The sequence below is a fragment of the Schistocerca serialis genome, chromosome 5 (genome assembly GCF_023864345.2).
Source record: "Schistocerca serialis cubense isolate TAMUIC-IGC-003099 chromosome 5, iqSchSeri2.2, whole genome shotgun sequence".
Classification (NCBI taxonomy): domain Eukaryota; kingdom Metazoa; phylum Arthropoda; class Insecta; order Orthoptera; family Acrididae; genus Schistocerca; species Schistocerca serialis.
The window spans coordinates 513,830,157-513,850,890 of record NC_064642.1 but is presented as its reverse complement, the minus strand read 5'-3'; the positions used below and the strand labels follow the sequence as shown (position 1 = coordinate 513,850,890).

At 41.6% G+C, this 20,734-nt stretch overlaps 1 protein-coding gene across 1 annotated transcript in view; it reads left to right on the top strand.

Annotated features, from left to right (window-relative positions):
- LOC126482046 (trichohyalin-like) overlaps positions 1–20,370 on the top strand; it is a 33,539-nt gene extending 13,169 nt beyond the window's left edge. Inside the window, exons 3-4 of the mRNA XM_050106020.1 lie at positions 12,066–12,211; positions 19,972–20,370. Of these exons, the coding sequence (XP_049961977.1) occupies positions 12,066–12,211; positions 19,972–20,206 (381 nt within the window). The 3' untranslated portion in view covers positions 20,207–20,370. The remainder of the gene's footprint in view (positions 1–12,065; positions 12,212–19,971) is intronic.
- The last annotated feature ends 364 nt before the right edge of the window (positions 20,371–20,734 follow it).

Here is a 20,734-nt window from a genome sequence, read left to right as displayed (position 1 = left end):
CTCCCAGACCCGTTGTTTTCCACTGAAGTACAGGCCCTTGCCGTTGGACCCAGTGTTTTAGATCTTGCCGGCGGCCAGGTTCCTTCGTGTGTCGTGTAAAGCGGCAGCTTTTCGTAATTTATCGGTGGACCCAGGACGGCGGTGTGCGCTACACGGACTTCAGTAGTTGCGACTGTATATCGCCGAATATACGTTGTACTGTGCGACATTTTTACACACTGTTTTATTGTAGTACATTTTGTGTTCTGAAACTCGTTCATGCGGTCGACAGTATGTTAGCTTGGACCATAGTAAGAAGAAAATTGTGGGAGTCGCCAGCCATTTGTACGCTATGTACTCATATATTTCTCGAAAGAAAATGAGTCAAAAAATGGATTTCCGGAAGGCAACATTCCAGACTTATGGATATGATGCAGAGTCGTGGACATTCCTCTGAGAAACGTGAAGGTTCGATTGCTAGGAAGAAGGCGTACTTGATCCTCTGTAAAGTACGGTAATTCATAATAGCTGCAAAATAAAAGACGTAACACTGACGTGTGCAATATAATATTGAACATAGTACAAGCAACTATTTACTGACGTTCACTATGTTGTCGGTTTGTACAACGTACTTCTCCTCCCCTTTTCCACTTCTTTCAGAGACCTGCATCTTTCTGAGCTCTTGTTTTAAACATGATTTCAAATTTTATAGCATAGATTTTATTGCACTTTACTCCACGGTTGGAATAGCGTCTATAAATGTTTCAACCACTTCTATGTATGCTCTATTTTTTACATCCATGTCCCTAAAATGTTCATTTGTCAATGTCCCCAAACAAGACACTTTGCGGTACAATTGTATAAGTTTTTCAATGATCTCATTGGCGCACTCCTTCACTAAAACTTCCTAATACCTGAAAACAACAAGAAAACTCACGAACTTTCTGGCTGAAGGCCGTCACAGAAATTCACTCGTGCGTGCCCAACTGATGACGCAGGATCACCAGTTTCGAGAACTGGAGGTAACGGCCTGCAGATTGTGTCTCCACCAACGCACGAGTATTCCCTGTAGGTTTTCCAGAGTCCGTCAAAAATATCGATGTCCCGCCGCTAATATTTTCTCGTGTGTGGCTAACTAATGTGAAATACAATGTAAGACAGAAAAAGACGACGCACAGCTAAGGAGTTATTCGAATGGGATGGAAATCAGTGTACAGAGAAAAACAAATGATTACAATATCAGAAAAATTGGATGATTTATTCAAAAGAAAGAGCGTCACAAATTGAGCGAATCAGTAACATGTTGGTCCACCTCTGGCCCTTATGCAAGCAGTTATTCGGTTTGGCGTTATTGATAGAGTTGTTGAACCCTCCTGAGGGGTATCTCGCCGTATTCTGTCCGATTGGCACGTTAGATCGTGAAAATCCCGAGCTGGTTGGATGATCCTGCCCATAGTGTTCCAAATGCTCTTAATTGAGGAGAGATCTGGCGACATTGCTGGCCAAGGTACTGTTTGGCAAGCACGAATACAAGCAGCAGAAACTCTCGCCATGTGCGGACGGGTATTGTCTTGCTGAAATGTAAGACCAGGAGGCTTGCCATGAAGGGCAACAAAGTGGAGTGTAGAATATTGTCGACATATCACTGTGCTATAATGGTGTCGTGGGTGACAACCAAAGAGATCCTGCTATGAAAAGAATTGGTATCCCATCTCTGTACAGGGCGTCTCCAAACACGCCTTCAGCCTGGAATCTCATTGACTGGAGTAGAATTATTTTCAGTACTGAGTCCTACTTGGAGCTGAGTCCCAATGACCAGCGAAGACGTGTTGAAGGTGCCGAGGACAGTGGTGAGATACCAACCCGACTGTCACCTGCCATACAGCATGACCACCGGGAATGATGTTCTGGGCTGCTATTTCCTTTCACAGCAGAATCCCTTTGGCTGTCAACTGTGGCACCCTTGCAGCACAGTGATACATCGACGGCGCGAGTTTCTACTGCTTGTTTTTTGTGCTTGCCAAACCCTACCTTGGCCAGAAAGATCGCCAGATCTCTCCCAATTGAAAACATGAATGATGTTCCAGGCTGCTATTTCTTTTCACAGCAGGGTCCCTTTGGCAGTCAACCACGGCACCCTTACAGCACAGTGATACATAGATGGCGCGAATTTCTACCGCTTGTTGTTTGTGCTTGCCAAACCCTACCTTGGCCAGCAAGATCGCCAGATCTCTCCCAATTGAAAATGGGAATGGTGTTCTGGGCTGCTATTTCTTTTCACAGCAGGATCCCTTTGGCTGTCAAGCGCGGCACCGTTGCAGCACAGTGATACATTGATGGCGCGAGTTTCTACTGCTTGTTTTTTGTGCTTGCCAAACCCTACCTTGGCCAGCAAGATCCCCATATCTCTCCCAATTGAAAATGGGAATGATGTTCTGGGCTGCTATTTCTCTTTACAGTAGGATCCCTTTGCTGTCAACTGTGGCACCCTTGTAACACAGTGATAAATCAACGATGCGAGTTTCTACTGATTGTTGTTTGTGCTTGCCAAACCCTACCTTGGTCAACAAGATCGCCAGATCTCTCCCAACTGAAAACAGGAGTGATGTTCTGGGCTGCTATTTCTTTTCACAGCAGGATCCCTTTGGCTGTCTACCTCGGCACCCTTGCAGCACAGTGATACATCGATGGTGCGAGTTTCTCCTGCTTGTTTTTTGTGCTTGCCAAACCCACACCTTGGCCAGCAAGATCGCCAGATCTCTCCCAATTGCAGATGTTTGGAGCATAATGGGCAGATCCTTCCAAGCAGTCGGGAGTTTGATGATCTAATGCGCTAACTGGACAGAATTTACACAATATCAATCAATGCCCAACCGAACAACTGCTTGCATACGGGCCAAAGGTGAACTGACTTGCTCCATTTGTGAAGCTCTTTCTCTTAAATAAATTGGGCAGATTTTTTGAAACTGTGATCAGTTGCTTGTCTTTATACGTACACCACATGTTCAGATTCCCATCCCATTCGGATAATTCCTTCGTGGTGCTTTTTTTACGTAATTTTGATACTTGTCAGTCGAAACCAGTCTAGCTAGGGAAGATTTTAAACGAGTGTTGCAACTGAACTCGGGCTCGTTTACTACCTATTTTTCACGTGGCTCATCTGTAAAGGGGGTTGGTAGTAAACGGTTGCATTTGCGCCCCTATTATTGAGTCTGATATTGGCTGGCTTTTGAAGAGCAGTGAATTGAACTATACACGTTCAGATTGAAACTTATTTATTCAAAAGAAACACTTTAACGTTGTGGCCATGCATTTTTAAGTTCACAAATAATAATCCGTGCAATTCGTACACTGTTTGTCTCACACCCACACACTTTCACTTTGTTCCTTCGCATACCCTGGCGTCCATGCTTGCACTCGCGGCACTTTGCCGCTCCCAACTCGCCACCACAACGGCCAACGACAAAAGACCCCGATTTTCCCGCTCACATCCACAGTCCTGAGTCGGGTCACATGACACCACAGTAGTCAAAATAATTGCTAAACATGGCCACAATTCGTTTACAGTATTTTATAATATTTAAATACTTAAATCTAAATACATTATATAATTTTACAAATTATCACCACACTTATATAATTCGTTGCAATTAAAAGAAAACCAAAACACTATCCAACGGAACTACAACGTCCATCAAAACACAAACAAATATTTTCCGGTCTATTTTGCCCAGCATATTATCTCTGCTGCCGTGCTTTAAATTTTAAATTACTTGAAAGAGTTCCATATTATCGCCTGTTACCTTACATACCCCCACTTCATGGAGACATTACCTTAGTAACGGCAACATGAAGTAGCACCAAATGGAGTGAACCCATATTACTTTATATATTAAACATTTTAATTATAACTATAATGGCACCAAAACACGTAGAACAGTGTTATAGTGGTGAGTTAATCAGTGTATGTACTGTCATTAGGAAACATACATACATAATCCAACAATGTATCCAACTCAAATATACAATTAGATAGTATCCTATTGAGTGACTGGGCAGGCAAAATAAATGCCCATGTTAGTCTATATGTAGGTTGCCCACCACTGCACATTAACACTTCCACTTTTCACACAGTTGTTTCTGTAAGTTGCACGAAGTTGTTGTAACCAGATCCTTGTGTTTATGCATTGGAATACAGTCTTTCCAAACTTGTCAGCCAACAGCACTGTGCTTCCTCTCATTAGCCAAGTCATCCTATCAAAATTTAATCAAATCCTCATAAATCTTGCCTAGACATGCAGACCCACATTTCCCAGGAATCAGGCTATCCAAATCCTCCCTTGAACATCCTGTTTTCACTGATCAGTTCTTATTGAGGTTTGTACAAATGACAAACATGCACACAAATCAAACACAAACATGGCATAGTTAAATATATTCTATTTCACCCTTCAAATGTTCCCAGATCAGGACCTCCGACACTTCTACCCCCACGTACCAGTATCAACTCCAGGTGCCACAGATACATTAGAAATTTTAATCAAATCTCAACTATTTTTTTACGAACTATTTGCAGATTTCCTCCCTCCTATATTCTCCACATATTTATACAGAAATAGACTATATGTACAGTAGGTTTCAGTTCCCGTATGACTTTCAACAAGGCTTCTATCACACCCACACCAGTTGTGCAAATCCATTGGACAACAGATTCTCTTATTGCAAATATATACAGTATAATGAAGTTTGTTGACCACCAACAATGGCATCGCAACATACACAGTAACACAAATAATACTCGAATTATAAATACATGTATACATAGCCCCCAATAATTTTTTTTTTTTTTGTTTTTAACTCGACAATAGTGTACATGGGAATCTCACTTCCTTAACCTTTATTCTTTTACCACATATTTTTTCAACTCCGTTACATTTCTCAGTCCAAATGGCTTTTTGGACACTGGATATACCAACCTATATGCATTAGGGTGTGGACAACCCGTTATCTCAAAGGGTCCATGGTATAATTCAAATAACTTTTTGATTTCGCCATCAATGTCACTGGATTTTTTCTTGTTCATCACCAGCACCTTATCTCCCTCCTTGAACTTTGTTGTCTTATATCTTTCTCCATGCCTCCTCTGTCTCTCATGTCCTTTCTTTAACATTTGCTGTCTGGCCACCTGCATCATCTCTTGACTTGTCAAGTCTTGAGATGGAGGAAAATCTATGTGTTCTGCTATTAGATTGTCAGGCTTGATATCTTTCATGAGCTCATAGGGTGAGAATCCTGTTGCACAACTCTTCACTGTGTTCATAAGATCCTCAAACACAGTTATATATTCGGCCCAAGTACTATGCTTTTTACTGCAATATGTCCTACATAGCCTACCCAGCTCCCTCATATACCTCGCAGCAGGGTTTCCCGCAGGGTGATACACTGAAATCCTTATATGCTTCATCCCAGATCTTTGCATAAACTTCCCCCACACACTAGATACAAATTGTGCTCCATTATCAGACAGAACATTCTCTGGTTTTATAACATTCACAAAGTAATCTTTCTCTAGCTTGTTAATTATATTCTGGCTAGTGGCCTTTTTCAGTGGATACAGCCTTACAAACTTTGAGAATACATCAACAGCTAAAAGAACATACTTTACGCCCCCTCGACCTGTTGGCAGCCTCCCAAATAAATCAATAGCCAGCAGTTCACCATTTCTTTTAGGAACAATATTCTGCATCTCTCCTTGTACTGCAATAGTATTATACTTCACTTTTTGACATTTGTCACAAGAAGCCAACTGTCTCTTTACTCTCCTGGCCATGTTGTTAAAACTAACATAGTCCTAAAGTATTTCCAAACATTTTTGAGCCCCATAATGCCCATGGCTAAGGTGGATGTAATTTATTAATTTTTCCACATGCTCATCTGGAAAACATACCTTCCATTCCTCTTTGTCCAAATTTCTTCGTCTAAATAAAATACCTTTATAAATTCTATAATATTTAGCTATTTTTTCATGTTCTTTACTTCCAAAGTTTGTTTTGATAAACTTCAAGGTTTGGTCCCCATTCTGAAGTCTCCTCATGTCCTTACAGATGGATCTGATTTCCTTCTCTCCACCCACTCCTTTCATATACAATATCTGTAGTTCTTTCTCGTCTCCATTCCCTACATGTTCTTCTCCAATGAAAGATAATCTTGATAGGGCATCAGCCACATTGTTATCTGTGCCCTTAATGTATCTCATCTCATAGTTAAACTGCTGCAAAAACATGGCCCATCTCATGAGTCTATTATTCAACAGCTTACATTCTTGCAAATAGCTCAGAGCCTTATGGTCTGTGTAAACAATCACTTTCCTACCTTCCACATATATCCTGAACTTCTGAAATCCAAAAACTATGGCTAAAAGTTCCTTCTCTGAGATACCATACATCAATTCATGTTTGGATAGCATTCTGCTTGCAAAAGCGATTGCCCTGTGCTCGGTCTTCCCATCTACTACCCTCTCCTGAAATAGCACTGCCCCTATCCCATAATCTGAGCTGTCTGCCCCAATACAGAAAGGCAAAGACAAATCTGGATAGAACAAAATTTTGCTGTTTTTTAAGCTATTCTTGATGGCTTTAAATTCCCGGTCACAGTCAGGTGTCCAGCACCAGGTTACACTTTTCTTTAATAGTCTACATAAGTTAGGTGAATTCAGGCTATAATCACTTATGTACTTCCTATAGAATGAACATAGTCCTATAAATGATTTCAATTGTTTCCTGTTCATTGGCACCTTGCAGTCAACAATAGCCTTGATTTTCTCTTTATTGGGCAGAATGCCATCAGGAGTTAACTGATGACCAAGAAATAGTAATGTTGCTTGAAAAAATTCACACTTACTTAACTTAAGGGTCATCCCCCCTTTAGATATAGCCTTGAATACATCCTCCAACAGCTGACACTGCTCTTGCCAATTGCTACTCGTAATCAAAATGTCATCTACGTACACGGTCAATTTTCTCATTAGTTCATCACCCAACACATGACTTAAAGCCCTTACAAAAACTGCTACAGATATTGATAAACCAAATGGCACAACTGTAAACATATAAGTCCTGCCCTCAAATAAGAAAGCAGTGTACTTTCTGCTCTCTTCAGCCAATTGCACCTGCCAGAACCCTGGAGTCAAATCAACACTTGACAGAATTTTAACATTATAAAATTTTTGCAACAGCTCATCCATGTTCTCTGGCTGATCATTTTCTTTGACTATTATTTTATTTAGCTTTCTTGCATCCAGTACTATTCTTATAGAACCATCCCTCTTTTTCACCACTACTATTGGATTACAATACTCACTCCTCCCCATTTCCAGTATGCCCCACTTCAACATCATCTGTATCCTTGCCCTTACAGCCTCTCTATTAGCTATTGCTATAGGATAAGGTTTGGCCCTTATCACTTCATGTGGCAATACCCTCAAAACATAACTGAAATCTACGACTTTTCCAGGTCTGTCAGAGAACACATGCTTATGCTTACACAATAAACCTGTAAGCTGCACCTTTTGTTCCTCATTTAAATGTCCCATTTCATTTACTTTGTCATGTATCTGCCGTTCAGTGCAGATCTCATCACCTACCTCTTCTATCCTTTGTAAATGAGTAATTGTCTCACCTCCTTTTAATTCCCCTTTAAATTTTATTCTTCGTCTATTTCCACCAGCATCAAATTCTACCACTCTGTCCTTTACAAAAATGCTACAGTCATACTTGTACAAGAAGTCCATACCCAAAATTACATTCAATGCCAAACCCTTCACCACAAAGCAACTAATACCAAAACAATACTCATTACTATTAAATTCCAGTAATACTTCCCTGCTGATGGGCCTGCTACATGTCCCAGTTGCTGTCTTAATTTTGACTCCTGTAACTGGTAATTCTATTAATCCTAAACCTTTAATTTGCTGCCAGAAAGATTCAGAGATTGCAGATAAACTTGAGCCAGAGTCTAATAATGCTATAGCTGCAACTCCTCCCACACTGATATCAATTATTGGCTGTATCACCTCTATTTCTACTCTGTTCAGCCCTGATTCCTGTAATAAATCTCTTTCTACTTCACTCCTGCTTTCCTCTTGCATAATGCAAATATCTTTAGGTCTTTCTCCAAAACATACATCAGTATCCCCTTCAAACAGATCCTTAATAGCAAACTCAACATTCTCTTCTTCACTTAATTCTTCCAATTTTCTGGCAATTTTAAATTTTATTTTACCCCATTCTTCAGGCATCAAAGCTTTATGTAATTTTGCATAGGACACCCAATCACTCAAATCATAATCAGCCTCCTCCTTTCCTAACCATCCACAATTAACATCTTTGAGGCTTGCATCATCAGTTAAGAAAACATAGGTTTCAATTTTATCTTCTGGGCAACCTACAGCAACATTCTCCATATCATTACACATTTCCATATCCACACTGAAGTCATTATCACTACCACAGTTAACACCTGCACCCACAAGCACAGTAACCTTATCAGTAGGTGATTTACCAGCATTTTCCACATTGTCAAATACACCACTCATATTAGCCTTTACATCACACTGAATAACCCTCGCCTCACCTTTTCCACAATTCTCCATACTATTTCCAATAGACATCTCTACCCATTCATCACACCCATTATTACTGTGAACATTGCCCCTTAATTCCATATCCACTTCTGTTCCCCCTTTTGATGAAACTACCTCTGTCTCTGATCTTTCAATGAATTTTGCTGCACACAAACCAATATTGTCCTCCTCTGCTTGTAATTTCTCCTCCCTTTTAAACATGTCATCAATGTAAAACTCCCACTGTTCATTGCTGATATTAGCCTTGTTCCCTTTTTTCCTCTTGTACCTTTTATCTGTATTTCTACAATTGTTAAAACCCTCCATAGATTTTCATTTCCTAAGACAGCATCCATATGACATATCCCAATTTCCCTATTTTCCTTGCTGACTTTATTACTCATCCCATCATGTCCTTGTCTGGCCCTGTTCACATAATTACCAGCCCCCCTGCGGACCTTAAGTGAGGCATCAATTAGTTTTTTGATTGCCTACCCTGTCCATTTGCATCTGGCATTCCTACTCTCATACCTTCTCTATCACTCCTCATCTGATCAAAATTGTCTCTTCTCCCTCCAAAATTTCTGTTATACCTTTGTGGCTTGCTTCTCCAATCTCTATCCTGATTATTCTGATCACTTCTATTTTCTCTCCACCTGTTATGGTTAATTCTGTATTCATAATTAATACTGTTTCCCCTTTCATGATACCTTCCACTCTCCCTATGTTCCATGTATTTAGGTCTGTAACACAATGCCCTGTCCATATTATCCACAAAATTAAGAAATTCTTCCACTGAATCTGTTGCACTGTGAATCAAATCCCATTGCAAATGCTCTGGTAATCTTCTCTTTAGTGTAGATATTTCTGTTAATACGCCCAGTGCCCTATCCAGATGATTTAACTTATTCAGTTCTCTAACACAGAACTCTCTCATACTTTCCTTTCCACTCTTGTAACTGGATCCATTCAAAAAATCGTTTTGCAATCTTAATTGTTTTGCTTGGCCCCAGTATTTGTTCAAGAACATGTTTTCGAAGGTTTTAAAATCACAAAATTTATCATCATTTTGGTTTGCCCATGTTTGAGCTCCCCCTTCCAACTGCCTCTTAACATATTTAATTTTTGCCTGCTCACTCATCCCTGTCACAAAGTTATCCTTACACGCAGCTAGAAAGTCAACTGCATGGTATTTATTCTCCCCATTAAAAGGTTTTGACTGAAATCCGTGCCCCAGAGGATATCCCAACAATAAATTTCCATTCCCTGCTGCCACAGTATTAACTGTTTCCCTCAAGACATTTATTTCCCCTTCTAATTCCTTCTTATTGTCAGTAACTCCCTTATGGCAATCCAGCACTCCTATCTTAATGGATTCAATGTCTGCCTCTGTTTGTCTTTGAAATAATGTGCATTTCTGTTCCTGTACCTGAATCTGCCCCACAAGATTACTTTGCACAGTGTCCACCTTGGCTACTAGGCCTCTTTCAACCTCATCAACTCTCTCAATAATTCCCTCAACAATTTTAGCTGTGTTTTCAACTTTATCTGTAATTTGAGTGAATTTGAGATCTAGCTGATCAAATTTTTCACTCACTGTCTTTATTTTATCACTAAGCCTTAATTCCATATCCCCTATTTTCGAATCCATTTCTCCAACTATTGCAGTTTTTATATTCCCTATTTTCGAGTCTATTTCTCCTAATTTACTAGTAAGTTTTACAAAAAATGTGCTGAGGTCACTTCCTGGTATTCAGCCTATTTCTTTTGGCATGCTAGGGCTACTACAGGTACGCCTAACATCCACTGATTCGCCTTCACTTTGAGATTCACGCGTCTCATCGGCCATGGCTAATGAAAGGACACAATTTTGCAATGTAGCTGCTGGCTGTACTTATCTTTTAAATCCTCGTATGACGCGACGTTTTGCAGTGAGCTCCGCAGCACAGCTATGCAATGAATCTTAATCGGCGGCGTGGACACACAGCAAACTCAATGAGGAGCGAGAACACGTTGCGTAGGCCCCTGGCAGCATGTAGTCGTGTTGGTCGGTGGCACGGACGACGGCGTTGATCGTCGGCAGCACGTGGATACAGCATCGACTGCTTTACCCGTAGCAACACATGGACGTGGCACGGACGACGGTTTCTTCTCGCGGCAGCACGTATCGCGGCACGGACGACTGTTTTACCCGCGGCAACACGTGGATACGGCAAGCACAGCGGTTTTACCCGCGGCAACACGTGGTCGACTGATCAGACTGTGTAACTGACTGCCTCACAATCGTGGTGGCCTTATATCGGCGTAACCACGGGGCAGCGCGTATCTTGTCCAGCACAAACACTCCGGTACTGCTAATGCACCGATTTAGCTCAGAGCCCCCACACTGACTGTTCAAAAGCCTAACATCAGACGGATATTCGATTCCGAAATACTATGGAATATGGAAGAAAGTCCTATCCCGGACGAGCCCCCAATTGCAACTGAACTCGGGCTCGTTTACTACCTATTTTTCACGTGGCTCATCTGCAAAGGGGGTTGGTAGTAAACGGATGCATTTGCGCCCCTATTATTGTCAGATATTGGCTGGCTTTTGAACAGCAGTGAATTGAACTATACACGTTCAGATTGAAACTTATTTATTCAAAAGAAACACTTTAACGTTGTGGCCATGCATTTTTAAGTTCACAAATAATAATCCGTGCAATTCGTACACTGTTTGTCTCACACCCACACACTTTCACTTTGTTCCTTCGCATACCCTGGCGTCCATGCTTGCACTCGCGGCACTTTGCCGCTCCCAACTCGCCACCACAACGGCCAACGACAAAAGACCCCGATTTTCCCGCTCACATCCACAGTCCTGAGTCGGGTCACATGACACCACAGTAGTCAAAATAATTGCTAAACATGGCCACAATTCGTTTACAGTATTTTATAATATTTAAATACTTAAATCTAAATACATTATATAATTTTACAAATTATCACCACACTTATATAATTCGTTGCAATTAAAAGAAAACCAAAACACTATCCAACGGAACTACAACGTCCATCAAAACACAAACAAATATTTTCCGGTCTATTTTGCCCAGCATATTATCTCTGCTGCCGTGCTTTAAATTTTAAATTACTTGAAAGAGTTCCATATTATCCCCTGTTACCTTACAGTGTTTCACTAAAATTAACTGAACTGTTTCTAGCTACTTAAGTGTAGACACCAGGGTGTTCACTAGAGATATTCCAAAGTGTTATTATTGCTTTAAATTTAAATTGGGTAGTATGCTTGCGGATCTCCTGCTGAGAACTTGGGACCCGTAGCACATGCTACTCGTGCTGTGTGGGTAAACTGTGTCCAGAGTGGAGAAGCAAAGAGAAAGTACACTGATAGTAGGTAGCCACTTTTCTAGAAGGAATGCAATAGTAACAGCCAACGGCTGATCTCCGTGTGTTGGGCCGACAGCTGCGTGAGCGGCTGCAGCTGCTGCGTGAAGAACTGGAGGAGGAGCTGCAGCTGCGGCAGCGGCGGGCGAGAGAGCAGCGACACGACCACGACGCCCTGCTGCAGCACACGCAGCGCTTCGTGCAGCAGCGCCGCTCCGAGTTGAGGTACGTTCGGTCAGCTGGGATGCATGTGTACGTTCCTTCTGTCCATATTAGTGCCTTAAAACTATCGACATTAAATATTTCACTTCTGGGCGTGCGTGTCCGAAGCTCGTGGTCGTGCGGTAGCGTTCTCGCTTCCCGCGCCCTGGTTCCCGGGTTCGATTCCCGGCGGGGTCAGGGATTTTCTCTGCCTCGTGATGACTGAGTGCTGTGTGATGTCCTTAGGTTAGTTAGGTTTAAGTAGTTCTAAGTTCTAGGGGACTGATGACCATAGATGTTAAGTCCCATAGTGCTCAGAGCCATTTGAACCATTTTGAATTTCTGGGCGTGTCTGACAGGCACCAAAAACTTCACTATGACTGACAGACAGCAGGACACCCACGGGCACAGGTTGGCAGAGGTGCGCAAATGGCTGACGCACGGGCAGTGAAGCAGATGAGACGCAGCCTCTGTGACAGCTGTGGACCGGCCGAGTACATAAAGGCAGGGTTGGCCATGTGGTGGGCACATGCGCAGACTGCACGTAACAAAGCCAGCTGGCAGGTAGATGTCTGCAAGCTAGTTGAAGAGCGCCCGGCAGTTCTCGCATCGTTTGAGGCAGCGTTGGAACGGCGTAATGTAGACCAGGGGTCTCCAAACTGCGGCCCGCAGGCCGAAACCGGCCCGCGAGAGCCGGCAAACCGGCCCACGTTAGCTGGCCGGACACCCCGGTAGCCGGCCCGCCAAATATCTGAGGTGGTACCTACACTGCCAACAATTGAGTTTCGAGGCCTATCGCGACCAATACACCGCGACATTGGCTCTGCTACTCGCTACAAGACTGCATAACTAAACTTACTGTTGCGCCACTTGGAATAACAATGCGTTGGCATACTCTAGCTCTGTTACGTCTTGCAGTAACAGTGTTGCTAACAATGATTTTGAGATTTTGTAAACTTTGCAGGACGCTTTTGTGAAGAATGTGCAGTGACATACTTTTTTGTCGGTGAAATTCGTCAGAATAAAATACGCCAGAATTTCGGTCAGGTACGTCCACCAATCACAATTATGTAATTAAATAAAAATCGTAGTTCGTTTCTGTGCTAGCTATTCTCACAACCTTAGATTTTTGCGATTGCATCTTTCCTTTAGCCTTACATTATGGTGATCGTGAAGTGCTACGGTGCTTTAATCCCACTAGGTAGATCTTGGCCCTTATGACTTCTTGGAGGAGTCAATGTGGCCCGCGGACTACAAAGTTTGGAGACCCCTGATGTAGAGTGTAGAGTATGCGAAAGCAGCAGTATGCCGCAGGTAACTGTAGGAGCGAAGCTTTCCTAGTCCTTTCGCTGCTAACAGAAGTGCTCTCTCCATTTTCTGCTGAGCGCGGATTTGTTGTGGCTTTACCGCTCGTCAAATGCTGATATCGATGCTGAGGGGCGGCGTTCTGTTCGCTATGGAATACTTGTCATCCGACGGTTTAAAAAAAATAAAATAAAATAAAAATTACTGAAAAGAGTCGATTTTACGCACCTTACGTCTGATATCTTCGCTCAATAAAGGACTGAATTTCCTTTCGTTATCTCTCATAGTTACTGTGCTGCATGAAATAAAGTAAAACATTGCACGCTATTTTAAAGAGTTTGCAGAGGTAAAAATCCGTTGAGTGAAGTTTGTGTATGGTTGATTTTAGCTCATACGTTGCGATGAATGACTCTACGTAAGGTATCGAAATTTTATTTAAAACTGGGAGCAGAACGCTATCTCATTTTGTTCTCGAGTTATTGACTTTTATATCCGACTCGCCCATTTCGTCCCTGCGACTCGTAAATTATGTGGTCATAGCAATTGTCACATTTCATAAACGGTTCAAGATATTGAAACGAGGTTTTTTGCAATGATAGCACGAAGAGAGGCACATATGTCGTATGAAAAATACTCCACACTTCTTTTATTCTTCAAGAGGATGGAAGTAACTCGTCCGCAAGAGTGAGAAGTCGGCAGCTGAGGACGCATGCAGATGTCAATAGCACTCTGGGAAAACACAAGCAGCGCACGTATACACTCACACAGCATCGGGAGAACGGCATAGCAAGCCGTGTGTACACGTCCGCAGCAGCGAAAGGGCTAGTGACTGCAAAAACGCACAAGTCATTCCCGTTTAGAAGAAGGGTGCACACAATTAAAGGCTTATATCATTTTCAGTTTGCTCTAGAATTTTAAATCAAGTTATATGGTCGCGTATAACGGTCTTTCTAGAGGCCGAAAATCTCCTTTGTAGGAATCAACATGGTTTCTGCGGACAGAGATTTTATGAAACCCAACTCGTTCTGGTCAACCGTGAGATTGAGAAGGAGCTATATACCGATACCCACATTGGTGCCATGTTCCTTGACGACCGGAAGATGTTCGGTATTGTTCCGCACTATCGCCCAATGTACAAAATACGAGTGGGCAGAGCAGCGGACCAGGTTTGTGACTAGACTGAAGAGGTCCTACGAAATAGACTACAGCATATAAACTCTTACGGAGAGAAACCTTCAGTCGTAAATGTAACTTCAGAGATACCACAATAGAGAGCTGTTGGACTTATTATTTTGACATTAGCCTATGTGTAAAGGACGTAGCGAATAACGTTGAAAGCTCCATCAGATTCTGTGCATGTGATGCAGTTGTATATGAAGAAGTTGACCGCCAGAAAATTGTAGCGAACTGCAGGAAGACCTGCGAGTATCGACGCTAGGTGGAGAGAATTGCTGTTTACTCTTTGCATAAACAAATGTAATATATTTCGCACTAGTATGCAATGATGCGCATTATCGTGTGATGACACGATTGCAGAACAATCACTGGAAGCAGTCACATCTGTAAAGTATCCGGAAGTATGCGTATGGAGCAGTTTAAAGTGGAATGACTACATAAAAGTAACTGCAGAAAAGACAGAAGCCCGATTGAGATTCGTTTTAAGAATCCTTAGCAAGTGTAGACCTCCCACAAAAGAGACAGTTTACAAAACCATCGTTCAACCGATGCTTTAATATTTCTCGCCGTTCTGGGACGTGTGCCATGTAGAATTAATTATAGATGAAACAGAGAAGATGCAAAGAAGAGCAACGTACCTCGTCACAGGTCTGTATCAGCCGCGAAAACATCACGGAGACGCTCATGCAAGTCCAGTGGCACACACTACAAACAGAGGTGATCTGCATCATACTGTAGTGTATTGTTAGAAGTCCAAGAACATACTTTCGCAGAAAGGTCAATCGATATATTGCTTCCTCCTATGCATATCCAGTGAAAATATCGAGAAGGTAAAATTAAAGAGAATAGAGCACACGGAGGTGTACTAACAGTCGTTCTGCCCGTGCAGTGGGACAGAATCACGAAAAGAAAGGCAGAGGAGGGGGGGGGGGGGGGGGGGGGGGGGGGGGGGGGGGGGGGGAGGGTCCGGTATGACAGTGCTCAGTGGTTCAGTGCTGCAAGAAGTACCTTCCACCATGGATGCACATTTATTAAATGAACTGTTACATTCTTCATTGTTAATTCAGCCGCAGCTGACAAGAAGCTCTCATTCAGTGGGTCTTATTTCTAATAACTTTATTATTTGTCCAGAATAAGATTTTCACTCTGCAGCAGAGTGTGCGCTGATATGAAACTTCCTGGCAGATTTAAACTGTGTGCCGGACTGAGACTCGAACTCGGGACCTTTGCCTTTTGCAGACAAGTGCTCTACCAACTGAGCTACCCAAGCATATTTGTGTTCCCAAGCATATTTTAAAGTCGAAAATAATAATGTTTCTGGAAGGAAAGAATCAAATATGATACCTTGCAAATTTAACTGATATGGCTGAGAGATAGTCAATTTATCTATAATATCGAAACGCGTCTGACGATGTACCTCACTGACAAAAAACAAAGAGACAGTTATATGTATCATCTTGTCAGATAGGTGACTGGGTCAAAGAAATTTTATCTAATAGAAACTGGTACCATATACTTGATGGCAGAAGTTCAACAGAAACAAAACTTCCTGTGGCTGTGCACTAATGAGCAAAATAGAAGCACTAGTATTTTCAGTATAAATGACGACAGGTCGGAAATGGGCCAGAGCATTCCCTGGCAGTGCTGTCTGCAAAAATGTAAGATCGTCAATCAACTACTGTAGAGAAACAATCTCACTTAGTGTAAATGGTGGCAGCTCTCTTCAGCCACAGGTGAGTCCAAGATAATGGCGATTGCAGAGAAGCAGAACTCAATACTATTGGATTGCAAGGTTAGTGGTACACTTCTGAAACCTATATATTGTTTAAATATCCAAGAGTGACAATAAGATGTGAAATTAAATACGACGAACTTGTGAAACAAGCAGTAAGGTGAAATGCATGGCAGACTTAGATTTGTTGAAAGGGTTCCGAGAAAATGGAGTGCATTTGTAAAGGAAGTAGTCTACAAGATGCCAGTGCAGCCAGTTCTAAAATACTGCTCCAATGTTTGGAGTCCTTATCAGGCAGACGTGACACCAGACATCGAGGGAATTGAGAGGTACGTTGCTAGGATTGTAATGGGTTCATATAGCATAAAGTAAAACAGAGATGCTGAGCGAACATAAAAGGAAAACTTGGTAGAAAGGCGAGATGAAATCTTGTGGGGTAAATTTTCAGATAACTGGTATTCGACCAAGATTGTGCCACATTTTCCCGCCATCATGGTATACTTTGCATAAATATCATAATAATAAGGTAAGGGAGGATAGAACACTTCTCATACCGAGCACACAGTCATTCGCCCCTCGCTCACCGCTGATGCTGATACGCAGTATCCTCTGCCACGCACTGCCACCATGCTTGAGGAATATGTATGCAGATTTACCTCTACAGTGGAACTCAACCATCTGCCTACAGAGGATGTGTATTAGAGCATATGGTAACTCAAGAAAGAATTACCCTGTGATACTGCCAACAATGCCAGAGAATAACATGCAGTATATATACAGTCTCTTAGCTGTCAATGCACAGGCTACAGGCTCTTGTAAATTTTGCCATAGGCATCGTCAAAGAGGAACTCATTGTAGAATTCTCATACAGTTCTAGAATTGAGAAGATAACCATCATTCTCTGGTATATAATAAGTTTTGTGTGTCACCTATAACATTTAGTCGTTGCGGCATGAGATTTACTGAAACTGACCAATTCATTTACAAAAAAAGCAGTGATTTCACAGGCCCCGCCCCCCCCCCCCCCCCCCCCATAAATTTCTGCAGACACTCACACCGTTTGCATTTGCTTGAGCAGATATTAACAGCCTGTACACAGATTTCCATAATAACACTGTAAGAAGTTCATGTGTTAGTTTTTAATAATATACTGATAATGTAAAATACTGTAGATAATCTGCAGTCAAAATCACTTATGTTATCCAATGAAGTGTGGATTGTGGTGCACATTAGACAGGTAATTTTTGAAGCTGGATCAGTAACAAATGACATTGCCTGCTGTGTATTCCCATGTGTCAAAATGTTAAAAGCACTTTGCAAAACTTTGTTGGTAAATTCTGCTAAAGTATCAACAGATTACTGGAGTACATGTAATATTTGGCTGTCTCGCTAGCAGTATGTGCTGAATGATTAAATTTCAGTCCCCTTTGTTCTCTCATAATGGTGTATCACAGAGTGGAATAGAGTAGAGTAGAATAGAATCTTTATTGTCACATGACATGAAATATACAGTCATTTGATTGAAACATTGGTGACTCGTCAATGAAAATTCTGTGCGTACCTTAGTATACGTAAAACAAGATACGAGATACGTTGAAATAAAGCAATATGGGTGCTCCTGGAAGCACATTACAATATAAAAAGATAATTACTTGTTAGATTTCTTCCTTTTTCTTAAAATTTCCACAGTGGTTTGAAATCATTCTTTAAAGTATTTTTGTTTCTGTAATTATAAATATGGACATACTTCAAAGACCACATCCTTTCATAAAAGTAGTATATATGTTTACATCTAGATATTTAGATACATAGTTCACATGATACACTGTTATAAGTATGGACACATATAAAAAGAACATATACCTCTATTAAAAGGGAACATAAGCATACACACAGAACGTAATGTTGAAAAAACAGGAAAAGCAAAGCAAATGTAATATCTCCTACTTGTCTTCCTCTTTTATAAAATCATCCACACTGTGGTAACATTTGCTTTTTAATATTTTTTCATGTTTGCGCAGGTGAATTCTGGCTTTCAGTCCTTCAACTCTGAACAGATTTATTGGTAAGCTTCAAAGCCATGTAATATGGGGGTATTTTTCAAATAATGTTAGTCTATGGCAAGGTAACATGTAATCTTGTTTGCGCCCTTGTTTCATATATATGAGTAATGAATTTCCCACAAAAAGATGTAGGTTTTTTAACCGAATAGATTTTTGTGAGGAATAAGATTTAGTATCTATATCTACTTCCCTAATTTTATTCATGTACATGCATTAATACACTCTAAGCCTAAGAAAAATTTCCGCACTATGAAAGAATTATCTGGCAAACAAATTATTTCAGTTTCAGAAGAAATGGATGATTTATTAAAGAGAAAGAGCTTCATAAATTGTCCAAATCTGGCAGTTGACATCGAATGATTCAGTTGGTGGATATCCTCTTGATGGATATCGTGCCAAATTCTGTCCATTGGTGTGTTAGAACGTCAGAATCCCGAGACGGTTGGAGGGCCCTCACCATGTGTGGATGGGCATTATCTTACTGAAATGTAAGCCCAGGGTGGCCTGACATAAACAGCAATACAGGGGAGAGAATTATTGATGTACCGCTGTGCTGTAAGGGTGCATGGATGAAAACCAAAGGGGTCCTGCTATGAAAAGAAATGATGCCTTAGGCCATCATTCCTTATTGTCGGGCCTTATGGAGGAACGGTCTAGCTGGAATCACACCTCTGCCCTGGGGTTTCCAGACAACACATCTCTGCTGGTGATCAGAGCTTAGTTCAAAGCAGGACTCACCACTGAAGTCAATGAGATTCCAGACCAAAGCAAGTGTCTGAAGATGCCCCAGACAGTGGTGGAATACCAGTCTGACTATCACCCACCATGCAGCCCAGCAACAGGAGTGATGGTCTGGAGCACCATTTCTTTCATAGCAGGGACTCCTTGGGTTGCCCCTACAGTACAGTGGTATGTCAATGATATTTTATGCCCCGATTTGTTGACCTTCATGGCAAGCCATTGTGGTCTTACATTTCAGCAAGGATAATGCCTGTCCACACATGGTGAGAGTTTCTACTGCTTGTCTTTGTGATTGCCAAACCCTATGTTGGCCAGCAAAGTTGTCAGACATCTCCCCAGTTAAGAAAGTTTGAAGCATTATGGGCAAAAGTCTTCCAACCAACTCCACAGTTTGAAGATCTAACAAGTCAACCGGACAGAATTTGGCATGATATATCTCAGGACACCCAACAACTCTCTCAATCAGTGTCAAGCTGAATAACTACCTGCATAAGGACCAGAGGTGGACCAACACATTAGTGACTTGCTCAATTTGTGAAGTTCTTCTCTTGAATAAATCATCAAAGTTTTTTGAAGTTGTAACCATTTATTTATCTGTACATGTACATCACATCTACCGGTTTCTGTCCCATTCAGCTAATTCCTTTATGATCCGTCATTTGTTTTGTCGTAGAGTGTACTTATGAATGGCAAGCTATTTTGCACATATTGGTATTGTTTCATGAACCAAACTGTTAAAATTAGTTAAATGATGTGACTTTTTATAGATCCGCACCGAAACCACAGAAGCAGGAGCTGAAAGTTCCAGACACAGAAGAACTAGAAGCACTGAGGAAGAAACTAGCAGAGAAACGTGAGCTGCGAAAGAAAATGGAAGCTGCAGAGAAACTTAGCAGTACCACCTCGTCCTCGGCACACAGTGCCGAAGAACAGAGTTGTTCTCAAATTGAAGAACAGAGTTATTCTCAAATTCAGCTGGAAGTAAATAGTACTCATGCCTGAAATTTTTTTCAGCATCTTAGCCCTTTGTGACTGGCGATCACAAAAATATGGAGAAAGAATTATGCCGAATATTCCAACACATCACCTTTGTTCCGTTAAGGCTGTACTCCTAAACAACATTTGCAAAGTTATCAAAATTGTGGTAACCATAGTCAGTGATTAAAGAGAAGTGGTATAATTTCATGTGCACTGACTTTTTTTTACATTAAACTTCTGGGGAAAGAAGTAATGTACCAACAGAACTGACACATACTTACAGGAGGGGCCTCTAAGTACAGTCGTGGAGTCCTCGGGACAAGTACATAGTGGTGCCTTCTTCCACTCCTCTACACTTGCCTCCGCCTCACCCCACTCAGCAGAATGTCACACACGAAATGTTTCTCATAGCCAACTGCTCTGCTCCACTCCACTCCCCCCCCCCCCCACCACCCCCCCACCCCCCCAATCACCCCCACACAAACATACACACAAAACCTGGCTACTCTCCTTCCACTTGAGTCTAAAGAGAAAATAGCAAGAAAATCTTTT